The sequence below is a fragment of the Petaurus breviceps genome, unplaced genomic scaffold (genome assembly GCF_028583685.1).
Source record: "Petaurus breviceps papuanus isolate PSGF00001 unplaced genomic scaffold, PetGlider_PUasm1.0 90887, whole genome shotgun sequence".
Taxonomy (NCBI): domain Eukaryota; kingdom Metazoa; phylum Chordata; class Mammalia; order Diprotodontia; family Petauridae; genus Petaurus; species Petaurus breviceps.
In genome coordinates, this window is record NW_027187370.1 from 1488175 (window position 1) to 1508042 (window position 19868).

The 19868-nt window shown below is 46.1% G+C and overlaps 1 protein-coding gene across 3 annotated transcripts; it reads right to left on the minus strand.

Moving 5' to 3' along the window:
* Positions 1-699: 699 nt before the first annotated feature.
* On the minus strand, positions 700-14713 carry MSL1 (MSL complex subunit 1). Of its 3 annotated transcripts, XM_069074234.1 has the most exons (9): positions 13841-14700; positions 11020-11243; positions 9206-9588; positions 7258-7305; positions 6787-6851; positions 5348-5415; positions 4469-4593; positions 4233-4305; positions 700-3366 (listed from the first exon to the last, which is right to left on the minus strand). In XM_069074234.1, exons 1-9 carry the CDS (start codon positions 14639-14641, stop codon positions 3276-3278), a joined length of 1878 nt encoding a protein of 625 aa, XP_068930335.1. In that variant the 5' UTR covers positions 14642-14700; the 3' UTR covers positions 700-3275. The 3 variants fall into 3 exon arrangements, with proteins under 3 accessions (XP_068930335.1, XP_068930336.1, XP_068930337.1); XM_069074235.1 differs by lacking the exon at positions 7258-7305 and having other exon boundaries at positions 13841-14701; XM_069074236.1 differs by lacking the exons at positions 700-3366; positions 4233-4305; positions 4469-4593; ... (1 more) ...; positions 6787-6851; positions 7258-7305 and having other exon boundaries at positions 9195-9588; positions 13841-14713.
* Between the last annotated feature and the right edge of the window lie 5155 nt (positions 14714-19868).

A 19868-nucleotide genomic window follows, 5' to 3' on the forward strand; every position in this document is an offset into this window, starting at 1 on the left:
GGTTATCTTATATGATTTGGTCCTGATGATCAATGGAGGGAATGTCTACAGATTTCCCATACAAATAAAGCATTAGGTCTTGACCAACACATGTGTCCCTTTGCCTTCTGCGTCACCTCCAGTTTATCTTTTGGGGAGTATAGTATTCCTTGATTTAGAAACATAAAGTATCATTGGAGAAACATTCAAAAAAATTAAAAGCTTTTTGCACTGTGTAGCCATTTGGGATTATTCAAGTTCCCAAACACAATCTAGGGGATTGGCCAGTCATAATGTGGACAATGGGCATTTTTCATCCATCTTAGTTTGCATGTAGTATTTATAAATACTCTTTTGAGTAAATTTATAAATCAAAAATTGAGTATTTATAAATCTCATTAATGAGGCCCTGAAATATTGAGACAATGTAATTCTGCAAACAGGAGCCTCAAGAAGACAGGATTCTACTCCATTGGGACTTCTCGTGACAATGAACACCTAAGGAGCATATCTACATAGTCTTATGTCTTGACTTTAATAATCAGATTACTCAACAGTGGTTTCTGTGGTTGCATTTATCAAGGAATCTGATGTGATCTTAAACATAAATACAAGAGACTCACACACAAAGGGAACACAAAATGAGAAGAATGAAACACATGCTGCACCCCAGGCAGCCTGCAGAAGTAGTATTTTTGTAAAAACGGGAAAAACAATAGCTGTTTTTTCTATTTTATTGTAAAAAAAAGATTTTTTTCAATTTTTAAAACATACAGGCAGAAATGTTTAATACTCCCATTAACACTGTTAAATCTACCAAACTGAAGCAGAAATTCAAAAAAATTAACAGCCACAATAGTTTATTTACAATTGAATTTTTATAAGATATTTACAAGACAACCAATTTTACACATCAGAAATGGTATCAAAAGTATGAATTACAACACAGACAACAATGTGTGAAATGGGTGTAAAACAAAAAAAGCTTAAGTGGACAGACAAGTTGCTTTTCTTTTAATTTATTAACACTAGCTTAAACTTGGTTAAAGCAAGATATTAAGAACAAAGAACTATGTTATAGGAAAGAATTGCAGGGCCTTCAGTTGAAGATTGAATTTCACAGTGTTGTATCCCATATAGGGAGAAATAAGACTATTTTTTCCCCACACTCTAATAACACCCACTGTCAATTTAACTTTTGGTACTTTGCTAGTCTACTCTCTGACCCTTTTCTCAGGAAACCTGGATGTGTGAGAATGAAAACTGCAGAAGCCTGCCAGTGGGGCAAGACACAACAAGGGCTCTGCAGGGCAGGGAGAACCATGGGAGCAGGAGCAGCTTCTGCCTGGTCAGATAGCACCTCAGGGATTCCTCTAACAATTAGCTAGAATTCAGAATCCTGACAAATCCCCTGGGTAGGACACAAGCTGAAGGTCAAACTTGCTTCAGCCAGCAGCTGAAGCAGGCCCCATAGCAGGAGTCTCAGCAAAATAACAATGACAGAAGCCAGGGAGAAACAGTTTAGAAGAAAGCAGAGGCATTGGCTAGTCTTCCTTTTCCAATGTCAGAAAATGATAATGGATCAGTACCTCAGGTGAAGTTAGGAAAGCCAAATAGCCTGAGATACAAGGATTAAGGAAAGAGCAAAGAAAAAGTACATAAAGAATCTGGGCTGGTTTTTCTGGAGATCTCCTCCTGAATTTTAAGGTATTAGCTGAGGGCAGCTAGGGGAAGGAGTCCTATTTTCCTTTTATAACCTTGCTGCATTAACCTACCAATTAGGGTCAGTTCCAGATTGTTCTTTCTCCTTAGCAGGAGGAGTTAATGAAGAAAAACCATAGCTCACTCCAACCCACCAAAAAAAAGAATAAAAGTTGTAAGATCTTCCATGAATACTGTATGTGCTGTTGGGAGAATACTTATAAAAAATCAAACCAAGGAATTTAGACCAACACCTCACAAGATAAACAGTGTAAGAAGTAGCTTTTCTCCTCTTCCTTCCAACACTGGTGTCCTATTCTATTTCCACTAAGGGGTTAGCCACACACTCTCTATTTTGACTTCTCCCCTAAAAGTGCTTATGGTTTTAGGTACGGCAAATTTCCTTTAAGGATCCAAGTCCTTCCCCCTTCACTGCACAGAGACTAGAAACTCAATTCTCACAAGAGTCCTGAAGGCTAAAACAATGCAATTCCTATAGCTGAAGCCTTGGCTCTATCTCCCCTCCAGCTAGTACAGGTCTCTTACACAGTTGCCTGGGAGTGCTACCCTGAAACACTTAAACAAAATGGAAAAAAAGGAATCAATATTGTGCGTGTAGAATTCTATTTTCACAAAGAATATTCTATCAAGTACATCAATATGCAGACATTTGTCAGCCAAATGAAGTACATAGAAGCATCTCCTCTTCCCCCCCACCCCCCAGATCTTTACCCGCCACCAAGAACTAAAAGAACAGTCTCAATAAGGAATACTTCAGAAGTGATTTGACACATGGGCATCTCAAATGCCATGTTATTCAGGCTACCAGGTTTTATCGGATTACACCATGAGGGTAGGGTGGGCTAGTAAATTAAATTAAAAGCCCGTTCTTTTTTACCACTCACAAGATACACAAAGGCTTTTGAGGAGGACTGAGAGGAGGGGAGGAAGAAGGAAATGGAATGGGACTCAATTTATTCACTAACCAAGAAAATAACCATAACTAAACTTCCCCTTGCCCATCCCTAAGAGGATAAATCACACAATAGTTCAAGAGAATCCTTGTCTAATAAGCCTACTGGCTCCTCAGATCTCTTTCCACTCAGTGAGGAGGGCCTATTATCTTATTATTTTCCACACTTCATTTGGCCATTAAGCTAACATTGAGCCATTTTAGGCTGGATCAACACCACCATGCCCAAAGCCACAAAATACTAATATACAACTTTTCTAGGCAAAGTTTGGCTCACCAAGAATTTCTATCTAGTGACCACTAAAAGTAAAATACAGGACCCTTTGAAGCTTCCAGCCAGAGAGGGCCTTGCAGATTTAACTCAAGAACGTATTCCCCAAAATGGGAAAGAACAAACAAAACCCCATCCCCAAAATGAGCCCAACAAAAGAGTTTTTGTGAAAATAGAATGACAAAAACAAAAAACACCCAAACTCAAAGGGAAGCGCGTACGGGCAATATCAGTGAATGATAATAGGAGAACACAGGGTTTGGGTAATTAGGTCACATATACAGGTCTCAGCCATTCTCTGGAAATGGCAGGCTACAACCATCTGAAGATAAAGGTCTCTTGACAGCACAGCTATTTCCTACACGTCCTGTGAGGTGTCTGCTTTTTCTGGATCTCCAGCCTGCAGCGGCTGCGCTCATCCAACCAGGGCAGTTCAAAATTCCTAGTGAAAATAGCAAAAATCAACTGGCAGCACTGTGAGAGGAAGAGATTCAGGAGAGGGTGAGAGCCACACAGGAGAGACACACCAAGCCCTAACTTCTGCTTTCCAGGCTTGAGGCACGTTTTTCCCCTCAAAGTCTACTTGGGAAACAAAGTAAATGGAGTTTCTATTTCTAACTCAATCCTCCTAACTCGTAACTTGGGAATTCTGCCACTCAAATAGTCAAATTCTAAGAGAAGAACCTCAGCTATTTGCCCCACCTAGTATCTATCTCACCAGACTTTTGCGAAGTACACAGGGGAGCTGGGATATCTGAGCTGAAAAAAGAAAACTCGGGTTTTTCTGGGGTAGCAGAAAACTGAAAATAAAGCAGATGCCCATCAAATAGGAAATGGCTGGACATATGGTGCTATGTTATGATGTAACCAGATATTGCACCATGAGATGAATGTGCAGAATTCAGAGAAACATGGGAAAATGTGTATGGACTGGGACAGATCAAAGAAGGTAGAACCATGAACCCATATAAATAATAACCACAATAATGTAAAAGAAAACAACACAAAAAGCAGTCAAACAGTGACCACAATGAACAATCATGGTCCCAGAGGACAAATATACCTCCTCTCTCTTGGTAAAGAGATAGAGGGCCAAAAGTGTGCAATGCTATGTACAGTGTCAGACTACAATGCTGTTAGGTTTTGCTTAATTATTTTGCTTTGCTGTAAGGAAGTGTGAGTGTGGGGGGGATAGAGACAGGGGGCAGTGGGAGGTAGATATGGGCTACATATAAGCAAATAACAGTGGTATACAAAAGGCTTCAGTAAAACTTAAAAAAAGGAAAGAAAACTAAGTCTGATACTTACTGTGGGGTCAATTTTGGTAATGGTCGTCCAAATGCTACAACAGGCAAGAAGGGGGTAATCAGCAAACTTTCAACTATGGGGGAAAAAACAACCAAAAAGGAACGTTTTTAGTAAGCACTGTGAAGAAGACACTGTAGGCTATCTCTATGTGTTTCACAGACCCAAGCATGCTGTACCTTGGAGTTCTGTAATCATGTTCTTAATGCAACCCACGCCACTGGGTAGATGGAACTTACCATCATCTGGCTCAGGGAAAAATGAGGTAACCTCAGGCTCAGATTCCTGAATTCCTTTCTTTTTATACATTCTGAGCTGCAGTCGTTGTAAAATTCTTTGTTCCCTGATCCTCTGAATATCCCATCTGGAAAAAAACAAACCAGCTACTGAAAAACAGAGCTGGGCCAACGCATCTGTATGCCCTAGGCAAAGTCTGAAAATTCCATCCCTATGCATGAAAATTGTGGGGGCCTCTCCATATAGGAGAATAAATCATAACATGGTGGTCATGGTGGTCATAGTTTCGGGCAGTCAGCAAGTCCTGAGTTTAAACACTGCCTCCTGCACTGAGAGGGGCAAGTAACTCAAAGTCTTCTCACTTCTAAAACAGGAAGAATACTTGTAGTACTCACAGGGTTCTTGTGAGGCTCAAAGAAAGACTATACAAACTGCTTTACAAATTTTAAAGCACTATGTAAATGTCAAATATTATATTATGCTACTTTTTGCCAAATGTCATTGGGAGATGTCACTGTAACACTTATGAAGAAACATCACAAAATAAATACCTAAGTGCCATGAAGACCACAATTTTATGGCATTAATTTGCATTTATTAAAAATTATATTAAAAAGTAGCCCTCACTATGCCCACCTGTCATTGTCATTTCTTTCCCTATTTCCTTTGCCTGAAGAGCCAAGTAAGGGAAAGACTGAGGAAAGAAAGAGTCAAACTTTAGTTAACCTAAAGAAACTTCCATTTCTAAATCAGACTCCCAACACATGGGAAAGTTGGTAAATTAAGACAGCTAAATTGTGTGAATGATCACTGAGAATGAAAGAGGAACTCAAGAGACCAATTCTGCCCTGTCCTCAGGATGGTGATCAGGATGGCCTCACCTTTTCCTTCTCTTCTCATCCAGCTCCAATTTCGCATGCCGCTTTGAAAACACACTGTCATCCAGGTTCTGTGTAGACAACAGTAGGCATTGAGCCCTTTTTTAACAGGTAATATCCATCTGCCCCATCCCCTTCCCCCCAATCATTGTGTGAATTTCTTGACGACAGAACAAAGAGCTCATTCCTTCCATGTGTTAGTCTCTCCCACACATAGGGATTCCCACCAGGATAGGGATTCCTATCAAAATGAAATAGCCCATAATAAGCCTTTTCTCTGGAAATGTACATACACTATTATTTGGATTAAAAAAGTGTTCAGATCTAGGGATAGAAATAGGATGGATTGACAACACCTGCACTCAGTGTAGGGAAGGAATGGTTAAATTGCAATTTAGGCTTTGGATTCCGCTTCAGCTGTTGCTGCTACTCTGGGCTAGCTAATGGGGAAAGGTAAAGTAGGGTGAAGAGGAGGCCCAATACACCCACTACAAAACAGATACAGAAACTCTAATAATCAAACCTTCTCATTTACCCTAAGCTCTCTGCAAAGTGGTGAGAGTCAACTTCTCTGCTAGGAATGATGCCTGCCTTGGCTCTAACTACCTTTATGAGGTTCCATTTTGAACTGCTAACTAGCTGTGTGACCTCAGAGGTCAGTCACTTCCCCCCTACAAGCTTCAGTTTCCTCCTCCACACAATAATGAGGTTGAATCTTGGAGAACAAATGATGAAATATGCCTCTCTCCTCTCAGCAGTGAGGTAAGGGGAACACTGGGGCAGACTGCTGTAGAAGAAATCACTATGCAAGGTATTGTCACTTTACTATTTTAGTTCTTGAAAGAGGAAGGGTGCTGAAACAAAAGTCATCAATAAAAACTTATTAAGAATAAGATAGTATAGTGGAGGTGCTCAAAAGCTAGCCTTGAGGGGTGGGTAGGTGGTGCAGTGAATAGAGCACCGACCCTGGAGTCCAGAGGACCTGAGTTCAAATCAGGCCTCAGACACTTACTAGCCATGTGACCTTGGGCAAGTCACTTCACCCCAACTGCCCTGCCTCTCCCCTCCAAGAGGTAGCCTTGAAGCTAGAAAGACCTGGGTTCCAGTCCTTCCTGGAACACATACTGGTTACGTGACCCTAAGCAAGTCAACACTCTCAAGAGTGCTCCAGGTAACTAAAACCACAAATGGTAGATAAGATGCCTGCTTGCACTGCCCAAAGAAGGTTCTACTGGGTCCAGACTATATCCCTATCTCCAAGAAAATTAAATAAAATGAGTTGGACTAGACGACTTCTTAAATTTCTTCCAGACCTAATATTCTAACCCAATGGAAAACCACACAGACCATAGAAATATTCAACTAAATGTGCGTGGGTGCTGGGAGGCTACATATTTTCTCCTGAAATGTTTATCCTACACCAGTTGCTTACTGATACCTACCTCCAAGAGCTCTGAAGGATTTGGATCTCTCAGAGGCTCTACAGTGTGGTCCCTCCAAGAAGGAACTGAAAAAAAATTAGGGAGAAGAAAGATCCTTAAATTCAAAGTCACGTAAGACACCTTTTATTTGCTAAGAAAAGTGGTCTCCCCAGACAAAACAAAGTTACCAAGTGATAGGAATGCATTCTATAGACTCTTCTGGAGGCATATTGGTATATAAGAACCTAAAATAACAGTGCAATCTGACCAACTAAGAGTCCAACAAAAAACTAAGCCCAAAACTGTCCACTCACAAAATGGAATTGTGGTTCCTGAAAAAGAACTGAAATTTTGTTGTAATTTTGAGAAATTTATCTAGTAAAGAACATTATTTTTCCAAAATGAAAGGATGAGGAATGCAGCTCCTCGACATCCTCCAGCCTCCCAGCACCCATCCAAGGCCCCAGCCAGCAAAATTCCTATTCTACTCACCAGCCAAGACTGAAGTTTCTCCTGCAACACTTGATGACATCAGACATCCTAAATAATGCAGGAAAGAAGAAGAATCTCAGTGTAAAAGAAAAAAAAAAGCCCGCACCCAAAATGGAGGAAAGATATCATCAGTGAGATTTGAAGTTCCTTCTAATAAACCTTTTTTTTGGGAGGGGTGAAGTTTGTGGAGTGAAATTCTCTCTTTCTTAAGAAGGGGGGAAAAAAGGAAGAAAAAGAGGGAAAAATAAGCCCAACACCATTTACACTGAGATTTCTTCTTTCTCTTCATTATTTAGGGTGGTTTCTTTGCAACAGTTGATGGCCAAGGATATAAAACCCTAAACTCAGAACATGGCAGGTGAGTAAGAGTTGACCCTATTTTCAAATACAAGATTGGTATTCTTAAAACTTGCAGATGTGTTCTTTCTTCTTAAATGATTCCCTCTTCCCTTTTATATAGACTACACCTTGGCTGATCTAGCCTGAGTGACAGGCACAGAATAGGAACCTGGTTCCCTTGAAAGAAGCCCCTGAGATTTTCACATGAAATAGGGCCATCCAGAATAAAGATTCACATATGTATTTACAGCTTTGTCTCTTCAATAGATTCAGGTACCCCCAAAATCAGGTTTTTCAGCCCATTTCCCCCATAATCTCAAGGAAATGGCTTAGAATATAAATCTGGTTTTCAAAAACAGCCAGGCACAAAGAATAGCTCCTCCAGTTCTGCCATTTCTCAGAGTGGATGGGGAACTGCTTCTCCATTTTTCTTTATGTTGTTACATGGTGTTGCTATGGCAGCAAGGTAAACCAAAAAAGGATGAATCTGCTCATCTAATTGAACCAACAAGAAGTACTGACCTAATTCAGGATTCTCTCCTAGCCTTTCCCCCACCCACTGAAATTCACAGGCCCAGTGAAATCGAGAACAATCTCTCTCCACCATTCCACTTTTGGCACTAGGACAGACGGACAAAGTCTGGAGACTGCACTTTCCTCTCTGGAATGGATTCCCATCTCCATCCCTGCCAGAGGCAAAGCCCAACATCACACACTCAAGGCTGCAATCCTATTTTAGAAGGTTTTCCCACCACCCTGGAGCACCTACAGTGACTAAGAGGCTCAAATTACATGACTGAATGAGCATTAGAGTTACAGATTGGCATAAGTGGCATATCTGTAGGGAAGCCATGCAGGGGGGAAGGACAAAAAAGAGGAGATGATCAAGGTACTGCTCCTCCAACTCTCCCAACAGCTCAGATATACCCCCAAGGAAACCCTTATTGTTTCATTTTATTTAAGTATATCAACAACCAATAGGCTACCTGAAATTAAAATGAGTTCTTCACATTTTAGACCCTTTGTGAAATATATTAAGAAAAAATGGAATTGCTGGTCTTTAGGTGATACCTCTTGCCCCCTCAGACGAAGACTGAGATACAAATGAGTGTTTGTATAATCAAAGAGAGAAGACCCAACTGTGAACCTCCCCTGACCAAATTGTCTCCCCACCTCTAAAATACTCATTAGTCCCTGACAGCACCCAAAGGTCAGCCTTTGAGGCTTTACATAAATATCAATTGCAGGAACAGTTATGCATGGCAGTCTAAATTCTGTGCATTTTAGAGCACAGAAAAACCCACATCTCTCAGAGGGCATGCAAGTTTCTGGAGACTATACCCCCAAGTCTGTTGTTCATGTGAGAGGCAACTTACTGGCAAACACATCTCCCAAGGTTGTAAGCAGGCAAAAACAGTGAGTACATTTTCAGTAATTCCATCTATTTGCAATGCCTGCACAGTGTCTGTCTCTGGCTGTTAACTTACAATTTCTTGACAGAACGCTGCTTTATTGATTGTACCTTTTAAAAAATGCCAATGGCATTTTCACACGTGTTAGCTCGACCGCCACCACTAGGGTATAAGAGCAAGTGTTCGCTATGCCTTACTTGCTACAGTCTCCTCCTTCTTTGGAGAGGGTTCCCGTAATGGTAATGGTGATGGGGGAGGCTGGTGCCAACGACACAAGTACATTTCTGTGGTGGAAAGGTACGGCAATTCTTCTAGCTCGTTTGTGAAGGCTTTCTCCTTGGGGTGAGTGCTGGGGGTCTTCTGGGGGACAGAGAGTTTGGGGGGGGTGTCCACTGAAGACCGGGGTTTTTCTGGAGTCTCTTGGCTCCTCAGTTCACGTCTACACACAGTTTCAGGTAAGGAGCCACAGGGTTCCTCTTTAACAGGAGAATGCTTAGGAGTTTTTGTTTTGACTTTTGAAAATTCAGCAGCCAGCTTTTTAACTGGAGTCTTTCTCTCTGCACTTCCAAATGAGGATTTCCTATCAAAAAGGGAAAGATATAAACCCAATGTAATGATTTCTGAAAGAAATTTGATGAAAGGAAGTAAGAAATTTAACTCCCTTTGTCTCCAAATGACCAGTGCTTAGGAACCTTATCTTTGCAACACAGCCATTAACATAAATTCTTACAGCTATTTGTAGAATTCAAGAATTACAAAAGAAACCTCTAGGATCCACCCTTTGCTTTATTCAAATCATAGATCATAGCATCATAGATTTAAAACAAGAAAGGGTCATCTAGTACAACCCCTGAATTCCAAATAGGAAACAGAGGCCTAGAAAGGTTAAGTTATTTGCTCAGAGTAACACTGATAGTTAACAGTCTCTGAGGCAGAAAAAGAACCCAGCTGAAGAACTGGTTTCCTCAAGTCTAGCACTCTATCCACTAAGTGACACTGCCTTCTTAAACATATATTGCTTCACAACTTATAATTAGCTCTGTTCTACCTAATGGATCCAAAGTTAGTAGCCTGACAGTCAAGACTGTCTAATATCCAGCCCCATGGTAAAGTCACCACTGTTCTCCAACATCCACTTCCACTCTTTCTGAATTCCTCTCCTCACTGTCCTGCTCCTGAGACACCTGCTCATTCTCTTCCTCATCCTATTCCTTGCCCTTTTAGTCCTTATCCTTTTTTTATCTGCCTCTATCTCAATCCCTACACTTCCTCTAATGCCTACCCCATCATCACAAGGCCTCTCCTAACTCTGACAAGTAGCAGAGCCACAACCCTGGAGCATCCAGGCTGGAGGGACCTCAGGGAGCCTCTGGTTCCCCCTCTGATTCCACAGATGAGAAAATGAGTCCTCCCATCTCAGAATTCCTAGAGCAGTTAGGGTCTGCCCCAACCTTTCTAGCACTTGAAGATAACAACTGGTCTCTCCTGTATGTGAGACAACAATTAAATAGCACCTACTAGGTGCCAGACACCATGCTAAGCCCCTTACAATTATCATCCCATTTGATCCTCACTACAGTCCTGGGAAGTAGATGCTATTTTTATCTTCATTTTACAAAAAAGGAAACTGAGACAGACAAGTAAAGTGACTTGGCCAGAGCCACACAGCTAATGACTGATGCCAGATTTGAACCCAGATATTCCTGATCCCAGTGCTCTGCCCACTTCACCCCTACTTTTGCCATGCTATCTCCATCGAGCTGACTTGAATCTGTGGCTCCTTCAATTCTACCCATGTTCCTGGAAGACCTCAGGTGCAGAAAAGGCATGTAAAACACTGATGGACTTGATTGTTGGGATTGTCTGAAGGAACCCTTCTCACCAACCTTTTGGTGAATGGCCTCTGCCCCATGTCTCAGGTGACCCCCTCCTCACTCCCTTCCCCCCAGACACAGGCCTCATGGAGGTGCTTGCCCCAGGCCTAAAGTCCAGGCAGGGACGACTGTATTACCTTTTGTGTCCCTTCCCGCTCCGTCCACACGAGAAAGGCTTTGATGGCAGGGCCTGGGATGTCTCTGAAAGTTCAGTCTGGCACTCCAGCTCAATCTTCTCAGACAGTTCAGGCTCCTCCCGGTCTTCAGTCTCATAGCCTTGAAGCAACCTGTGCCTCTCTTTCTCGTTATCCTTCTTCACCAGCTGCATCCGTCTTTCCATACGTTCAATTCGAGCAATGAGCTACAAAGGAAAAAGTTACAAACAATAGGCTTAACATAAAAGCTAAACACTGGTACTCAGTCCTATTTGGGAGGCAGGATTTCCACCTTCCCTGTCAGGTTCAACTAATTTTTCATTAGCAAACAAACATCAGTTTGGAAAACAGGTGATATGGGAGACAAAAGAACATCGTTAACTGTAGGGGTTAAACAGGATACAATGAATACTGGATACATCTTGTTGTTCTGATAGAAGATGCCTCCTAAAGGCAGAAGAACAGACCTCTTCTTTTCAGTATTCTGATCTTGTGCTGCCAATAAAGCAGCCCCAATTCAGCAATGGAGTTTTCAGAATTCACCTTTTTGTAGGTTCCAAATTTCCCCCAGACTCCACCCTCTATACCTCCATTCTTCTTCCAAATTGTACCTTCCCAAATCCTCATATGTAAGGACAAGGTCTAAATGGCAATGTTGTGCATGAAATGAGAGCTCACAACAGAAGGTGCCACTCTGAGGAGCTCACTGCTACTGAAAAACTCTCTGGAAAACAATGAGTCCTCCATTTGAAGGGTTTGGGAAAGAAATCAATTCCTCAAAATCCTAACAATCATCTGAGGAAAATCCTGCATATAACTTCTGCATGTGAGGTCAATTGCCATAAATTACTTATATGTCACTCTAAGAATACTGATAATTTCCTCCCTCCCTCCTCCCCATCCTAAAAGAAAAAAATAAAGGAGGAAGGGGACCAAAATCAAATAAAAAGGATGGAGGTCTTGACTACCACTCAATACTTCAAAATAAAATATTTGGAGAAAAGGTGCCAACCATTCAATTCATAACCTGAAACAATAATTTCCTTTTAGTTACATAGTAATCAATGCTACCTCCATTATACCCATTCAGTTGCAAAGATCCAGTTCAGAGGCCAACAGAAATGGAATAAGAGAAAGAAGCTTAAGCAACGCTAAGACTGCAATACACAACAGAAGCAGTGAACGCCAAGTTAAGACTGACACTCTTTTATCCTCAACTCACCCCACTCTTTCTGCCTAGGAGAGCAGTTCGTAGGGACCATTACCTCAGGAACTGAGCAGAGACCTCGACAATCAGCAGAAAGGGCCCCCCAGTGTCAGCCATAACTCTCAATTCATCTCCTGGTATCTGTTTTGAGTCACAGCCTTAACGTTACTTAACCACGGTTTGTGGGTGACATTTCCTTGATTTCTTCTCTTCCCCCCTCCTCCCATCCAACCCCCCTCCCCTCCAAGTCCCTCACGTAAGGATAGGATGTGTTGTAATTACAGTACCATCACACCCTTTGACTGCAGTACAGTAGCAGAGCAGGGCCACCTCCATGTTGGGTAACTTCCACAAATCAACACCATGAAATGTTTTGAGTAGACCTGTCCCAGCTCCCATCCCACCTTGCAGACTGCACCCTTGAATGAAAGGATTGACTGCCGCCTGATCCGAATCATTTGGAAAGCAAACAAAACGGCAATGCCACTCTGGCTCCCCTGCTCATCTGGCGCACACAAAGCGCGCCCCCCCCCAAAAAAAGTCCACTGCAGCTTGAACACGACAACTGTAGAAATAGGGAACAGTTTTATTTTTAGGCAGCTGCAAAGCTTCAGGTTATAGGGACCTGGGCTATGGTAGACCATGGTACCCCATTGCTTTTGCGACATTTCAAGGTGATGGAATAAACTTTAAAATGGATGTATCTTCAATTACCAATTATTAAAATATGGCTGGATATTCTTTTCCTCCAAGAACAACATATTAAACCATTTTTTAATTATTCTGAAATTCCTAAAATGAGAATTTTGCTTCTTTCTAGTACATTCAACATGCTCTCTCTTGTAATGTCCTATGGAGACCCCTCCAGCCTCAAAAAGCCAGTACTCAAGCTCAAAATAGGGGCTCTACTGTGTGGGTGTTTTTAGAACTCAGGTTTCCCACCGCAGACCACCTGAAATCAAAGGCAGTGATGACTTTGATATAATATTTTTTTAGTATTTAAGGTGGGATTTCACTTTAAGTCACCCCTAGACCTCCTGCCACAAAAGGCCCGGTTTACCCCTCCTGCCAAAGGATGTTGCTGCAGTGGTTGGAGCAGCAGCTGCTGTCTCCCTCCCCCACAATGCATTACAAATTCTGTATGTAGCCCTTTAAGTTAACCCCTTCCATACAAGCCCCATATAAGGCACCCCACAGCGCCTTTCTGTGTGTTCCCCTCACCGTGTATTTAACCTCCTAGCTACCGGGGTCCCTTCTCTCTTCAGCATCTCCCAAACCCTGCACTACCATTTTAACCCCTTAATGCGCAAAGCTTTCCCTCCTGCTTCACCATGCCTTTGCCCTTTAACCCCTGTCCCCAGTGTCTCTAGAAAAACATGCGCAGCAGCAGCAGCACCACCACCACCGCCACTGCCGCCGCCGCCTCGGCTGAAGCCGCAGCCCCCGCCACCACCCAAAATTAACTCTAGGTGGACCACGGCCCTTCACCTCCCCTAACCATGCGATGCCCTTTAACCCCGCCACCCACCCCCTCCTCCAGGGGGAGCATGCGCAAGGCTCCCCCAGCAGCCGAACCGCGATTAACCCGTCCCGTACCGAATCCCTCTCGGTCTTGAGCTCCTCGATCTCCTTCTCCTTGGCCTGCAGCTGTTGCTGCTGCTGCTCGATGAGGTCCAGCTGCAGCAGGAGGATCTGCTTGAGGCAGGCGGCCTGGCTGCTGGCGCCCGACCCGCTGCCGCCCCCGAGGGGGCTCTTCCTCACGCTCTTCCATCGCCCCTCCGAGGCCGCCAGGGTTCCGGCAGCGGAGGTGGCAGTGGCGGCGGCGGGCGGCAGGGGCGGCGGCCCGGCCAGAGGGAGTGGCGGGGGTCCCGCCGAGTCCGAGGCGGTGGCGGCGGGAGGGGTGGCCCCGCCCTTGTCCGCGGCCGCCGCCACCTGGGAGCCCGTCTGGCCGGGCAGCACCGCCTGGTACTTGGGGCGGGGGCTGCAGCCCGCCCCGGCCGCAGCCGGCTCCCCCCCGACCCCGGCTTGCTTGGTGGCGGGGGGCGGGCAAGGCAGGGGCACGGAGCCGCCCCAACTCTCCTCCTGCTGGCCGGGGGCCGCCCCGGCCGGGAGCACCAAGCCCCGGCCCTTGCCGCCTCCGCTTCCTCCACCTCCGCCACCACCACCTCCTCCTCCGACCGGGGAAGGCGCCGGGCTTCCCCCTTGCGAGGAGGCTACGGGCGGCCCGGGCTCTTTGAGCTTACGATGGCGAGAGAGAAACTGGGCTTCGGGCGGCCCGGGCTCCTCCTCAGGCCCGCCCAGCGCCGCCGCCCGCTCGTAGTCCAGCCGCTGCTGCTGCTCGGGATTGCCGCCTGCGGGCGCCGCGGCCGCCTTGAACACGGCCGATCTCATGGTCATGGTGGCCCGGGGCGGAGGGCGCGGGCAGGGCTGGGCTGGGGGGCGAGGGCAGGTGGGAGCGGGAGCGCTGGGCGGGCTGGGCTCGGCTGGCGCGGCGCTGGGCTCAGCGGCGCGGCCCCGGGCCTCGGCTAGCGCTGCTCCCCCCGGGCCGGGGCGCCATCCCGCCCCCGTGAGGAGAAGTCGAGGCCGCGGCTGGGGCGCGCCGCCCGCCCATGGGGGCCCCGCCGCTGCTGCTGCCGCCGCTGTTGCTGCCGCTGCCGCCTCCGCCTGCGCCTGGGAGGCGGGAGCCCGCACCCGGCCGCCCCCGAGCTCATCCCCAGAGTCCGCCGCCGCCGCCGCCCGGCCCCGGCCCCCCGCCCTGGAGCTCGCCTCAGCCGCCCCGCGCCTCCATGGCCCCCCCCCTCCTCAGGAGGGGGGTGCGGGATGGGCCCGCTGGTTGGGGGGGGTTGATCTTCGCCGCCGTCCCCCTCCCCCCTGAGGGTCTCCACTGCTGGGGGGGTCCCCACCCCCTTCACGGCCCCTGGTGCCTTCGCGTTTCCCTTTAAAAAAAACGGAATCTCCAGGAGCTAGAGCCACCGCTGCCGCCGAGCGCAGGGCGCATGCGCCCGGGAGGGCAGCGGGAGGGAGGGAAAAAGGAGGCGAGAGGAGGGGGCGCTATTGTGAAAGGGGCTGAAGCCGCCATTCAGGCCGCGGAGGGGAGGGGGTGGAGGAGGGAGCGGGGAGCTGCTGCGGGAGGGAGGGGCGGGAGAGAGGTGAAAGAAGGAGGCCCCGGGTGTTTGGAGGGAGAAGCCCCACAGCCCCGGGAAAAGAGGGAAGCTGCGGGGAGTTGGAGAGGGGGTTGGGTCTGGGAGGATTAGGCTTTGAAGGGGCCCCTGGGGAAAGGGAAGGCAGTGAAGAAAGAAGTTAGGGAGAAAGGCAGGGGAGGCTTGCGGGTTCCTTCCCCAGTTTCAATGTTATTCCGTTCATTAACTATGACCCGAGCACCCACCCACTTGGTGCAGAGCAGTGACTCCAGGCATCTTGCACTTCTGTCCTTGGATGCAGGGGGAGAGAAGAACGGTGCAGAATGGCATTTGGCCCACCGCTTTTCTCCCTGGCCACGTTTCTCCTGCTCTGGGCAGTGGGGAATAATAATTGGCCGTTCGGTAGAGCATGCACACCGCGCCCAAGTCTCCATTTGAGCCGTACAGTTCCTTTTTTTACCTCATCTCTGTGCCACCGTGATAGAAAAGGGGGGGGGGGCATGGGGTGTCTGCTGATGGCTTTTCCCACAGGAAAACCCAAGATCTCCTGGGGGAGGGGAGAGTTTTCATCACAATCTCCTAGTGAGATGCTCCCAACTCCCAACTGCCCTTCCTCAACTGCCATTTCTAACAGCCATCCTCAACCACTCCTAGAAAGGCTTTTAAAGGGCTGAAGGTATCTTAGATATGTCTAAAGAGGGCTTTTGTTTTTGTTTCTTGCCGTCTTAGACTTTTTTTTTATTGGATCTGAGAATACTACCCCCATAATCTGTGTTAAAGGCTGTCCCTGCCACTCATGTTCATCCTTTCCTTTTTTTTTAACATCCATGGGAACTGTGGCCCCCTTTTTATATATCTCACAGAATTCTATCTCCCTTGGGGGAGGAACCATCAAAAGATTTTAGTGGAATGTTTTTCTCCCTTGTGTCCAGAGCTCCACCTGAGGTTGGGGGATGGGGGTGGGAAAAGTAAGAACCTTTGGTACATCTTGAAATCCTCTAATTAAAGCCCTTCCCCCATCCTACAGGCCAAAAACATGAAACACTCAAAAGGTTTAAGCCATTGGATCTGAGCAAAGGAGTTCTCTCTTAGTGGCCAGCACTCTCATAGAAGGGTCCCACAGCAATTGAGAATTTAGCTCTGTTGGGTCAGGACTATTTCTTCCCCAAAGTACCCTTCAGCCATGGGTCCTTGTCAAGGCATTAACTTAGTCCTGTTTCCATTTAGATTTCCTTCCCATAAATCAACATGCATCTTCTCTAAAAATCCCCCAGCTGGAAATTTTTGGCTCTGAGAAGTCTTAAGCTCTGGACCCTGCATGAGCAGGATGAACCAGCAGGGGCCTTGAAGTAGGTATTCTGTAGACAGAGATTCCCTGCAGTCAAACCACTCAGCTTTGTGCAATGGATGACACTGGAGACCAAAAGAAGTAGGTACCCAAAGATTATTCCAGAGAGAGAAAAATGGGACTGACGGCTAAAAATTCAAGAAAAATAGTTTTAGAATCCTTTAAAATTAGCTCCCCAAGACCACTTTTTTAAGCAAACAATGGGCATTCTAATGGGTATCTAATCTTCCATATTCATTTAAATATGATTTCTTAATACCATTTTAAAACTCTAAATCCTATTCCCTTTGGCTTTTTGATGGACAAATTTACAGCTAACATCTTTTTGCTCTTTGTGTTAGTGAAGAGAATGTCTTGGAGCCTAGGATGGGGAGTCAATAGTGCTCCACCCCATGTCTGGCACCAATCTCTCAGGACTTGGTTTCCCCTTGGCTTTCTGGATCAAGACTAGGCTTAAGGAGAGGAGACATTCTGGCTGCTCACCAGGACAGGGGATTCATCAGTGTGGGTTTCCTGAGGCTCTTGGAAAGATAAATAAAGACTACAGTGGAGTAGTTGGCATCAGACCAGCACCACTTTGTGCCACATGGCACAAAAATAAGATGTGAGTGGAGGTTATTTCCCCCTACTCCCATTGCCCAACCTGGACCTTGGGGATGAGGATAGGCTGATGAAGTTCTAATCTAAAGGGTGCTTTCATGCAGAAATCCTGCCCAGCATTCCAAGTTTCTACAGGCTATGGATGTATGTGTGTGTTAAGGAGCCTCCCCCCTCCTCCTTTCCCCTCTTTCCCTGTAGGGGCCTCTTGACTGTAACTAGGAGGCCCTCCTCCCTACTGCTTTTCTTTTTCTTTTTTTTTCCCCTAAACAGCTCAAGTTTGGATATTTTCTACGGCTGGCAACCCCGCCAAAGCCTTCCCTTGGCTCTGCCCACCCCACGTGGGCCTCCCTTCCTTGTCCCATCAGCCTGTTCGGGTATCCCCCCAAACACGTGACTGTTGTTTTGTTAACTAGCCTCCCCAGGATTGTTGGCACCATCAAATAGCTAGGCACAGCTGCCCTCTTCAGGGTGAATGTGGGAAAGCATGGGGTAGTGTTTAGGGCCTGGGGTACAGTATAGAATGAAGCAGCCTCTCTTTCTTCAGTGGTTTCAGGTCAACATAGCTTTCCAATTAGTCACTTAAAGAATTGCACAACCCAAATGGGAGGATTCAGGGACCAGGATAGCATCAGAAGCAGCCATTCCAGGAAAAACCATTTTAGATTGACGGCTGCAAAGAAGCTTTGACTTCTCCCACCAGATTCCACATAGTGTTAGTAGAATACTGGGGCATCCTCAGGAACTAGCTAAGAACCCAGTTCCCTAGCTATGAAGAGGATATTTGGAATAAAGGGTTCATCCTCTCCTATCACACATGGAGGGAAAAACTGGGAAATGATTCTTCCCCTATGGGCTTAAAAACCAAGAGTTGACTGTTTCCATCATTTGGAAACTAGAGATCCCTCTCCCAAGCCTGGGGAACATGGTGTGGGGTGGGATGAGACAGAAGGCATTGTCTTGAGGGGAGGGAAAGGTTAGACAGCAGGACAAATAGCAAAATGGGGAGGTTTGTCAACAAGACTGAAAGACCAAGTGGGAGGAGAAGTTAGGACAGGTGATTCCTTCAAGGTATGGGAGTTTTCTTCATGGAACTTCTAAACTGGACTTTGTCCTATCCCCATTTTCCCTAATGTGAATGTACAAGGAAGACTACAGGCAGAGAAAGGATGAGATTTTGATGTTAAGCTTGGAACTGTGAAGTCATAAACTGGGGGGAAAGAAGTTGAGGTGGGTGCCATGGACCATAATATAGGTAACATCTAGAACAAAGGTTTTTTTTTTTTTTAAGTACTTTACATATAATTTCATTTGGGCTTCAGCCTTGTCGTTTGGGTAGTACTGATCCCCATTTTTCATATAAGGAAATTGAAACGGAGTCTAAGTGATTTGTCCATGGCAATACAGGTAATAAATTTCAGAGACAATCTGAGTCAAAGATTCTTCTGATTCCAAATTAAGTATTCATTCTTAGTGGTATTGAAGATGATGGAAACTGGGTATGGGGTTGGGGGAGACAGATTAATGGAGTATTGGGACAATACTTGGGAGAAATGGTTGTAATTGGATAATGAGAGATATTAGAAGGGAGTGAAGGAGGAATATTTATAAATTAGATACAATGCAGTTACCACAAACCCATTTGTCTCTTCCAAGGTCATCCCAGTCATGACTAACCTAAAGAACAGAAAAAGTGGCTGAGGCCAAGAGTTATGAACTTTGAGGTCTAGGAAAAGAGACCTAGGGGCCAAGTGGGAAAACCCTACCTGAGGGACATCAGGGAGCATAGATAGCATTGGGTGGAAGTGGAGGCTGGGGCAGGGGACAGAGGTGTGTAAGGTTGTAGGGGGACTAGGCTGGCAGAAACATTTGCTCTCCTATAAGGCGTCTGTCAACACTCCCATTACCAGGTGCTATTTCCAGAGACCCAACCAGCTGGGGGGAAGGGGAAAGAACTTAGGCTCCTCCTCTCAGGCAGCTGCAATAACATCATTCCGCCACTCAGGGGCTCCAGAGCTCAACCGCAGTGTCTTGAGTGAGAGAATAAGGGAGTGGGCGCCCAGGGGATGTCCCGGGTGACCCAGAGCAAACAGAGGCAGCTGGTCCTCTGGCCTCAGCCTAGGTTCAGCCTGAAACCCTCTTGCTTCGTTTTCGGCTCTGCCCATTTCCTTAGAGGGCCTAGGAAGGGAAATTTAGGCCTCACTTCCCTCATCCCACTGCATATTTCCTTTGCAACCCTCCCTTCCCTTCCCACTAAACTTCATGCCTCCTCCTAGACCCTGAGGATTCCTAGAGAATTCCCTCATTCTGGCTGCCTGTCCAGCTCCAAGCTCTCTAGGGTGTGGGGTGGAGCCAGAAAAAGGGGCAGTCCCCAGGATAGGGGCACCAACCAAGCCAACATTGGCCTTCCTCTATGGGAGGCCAGCTCCCCACAGACCCACCCTAGGAATTTTCTTTCCCGGTATCATCAGAGTTTTAAGGATATGCACAAGATCCTAGAGGCCACGGGCATCTCTAGGAGTGTAAACTTGGAATAGGA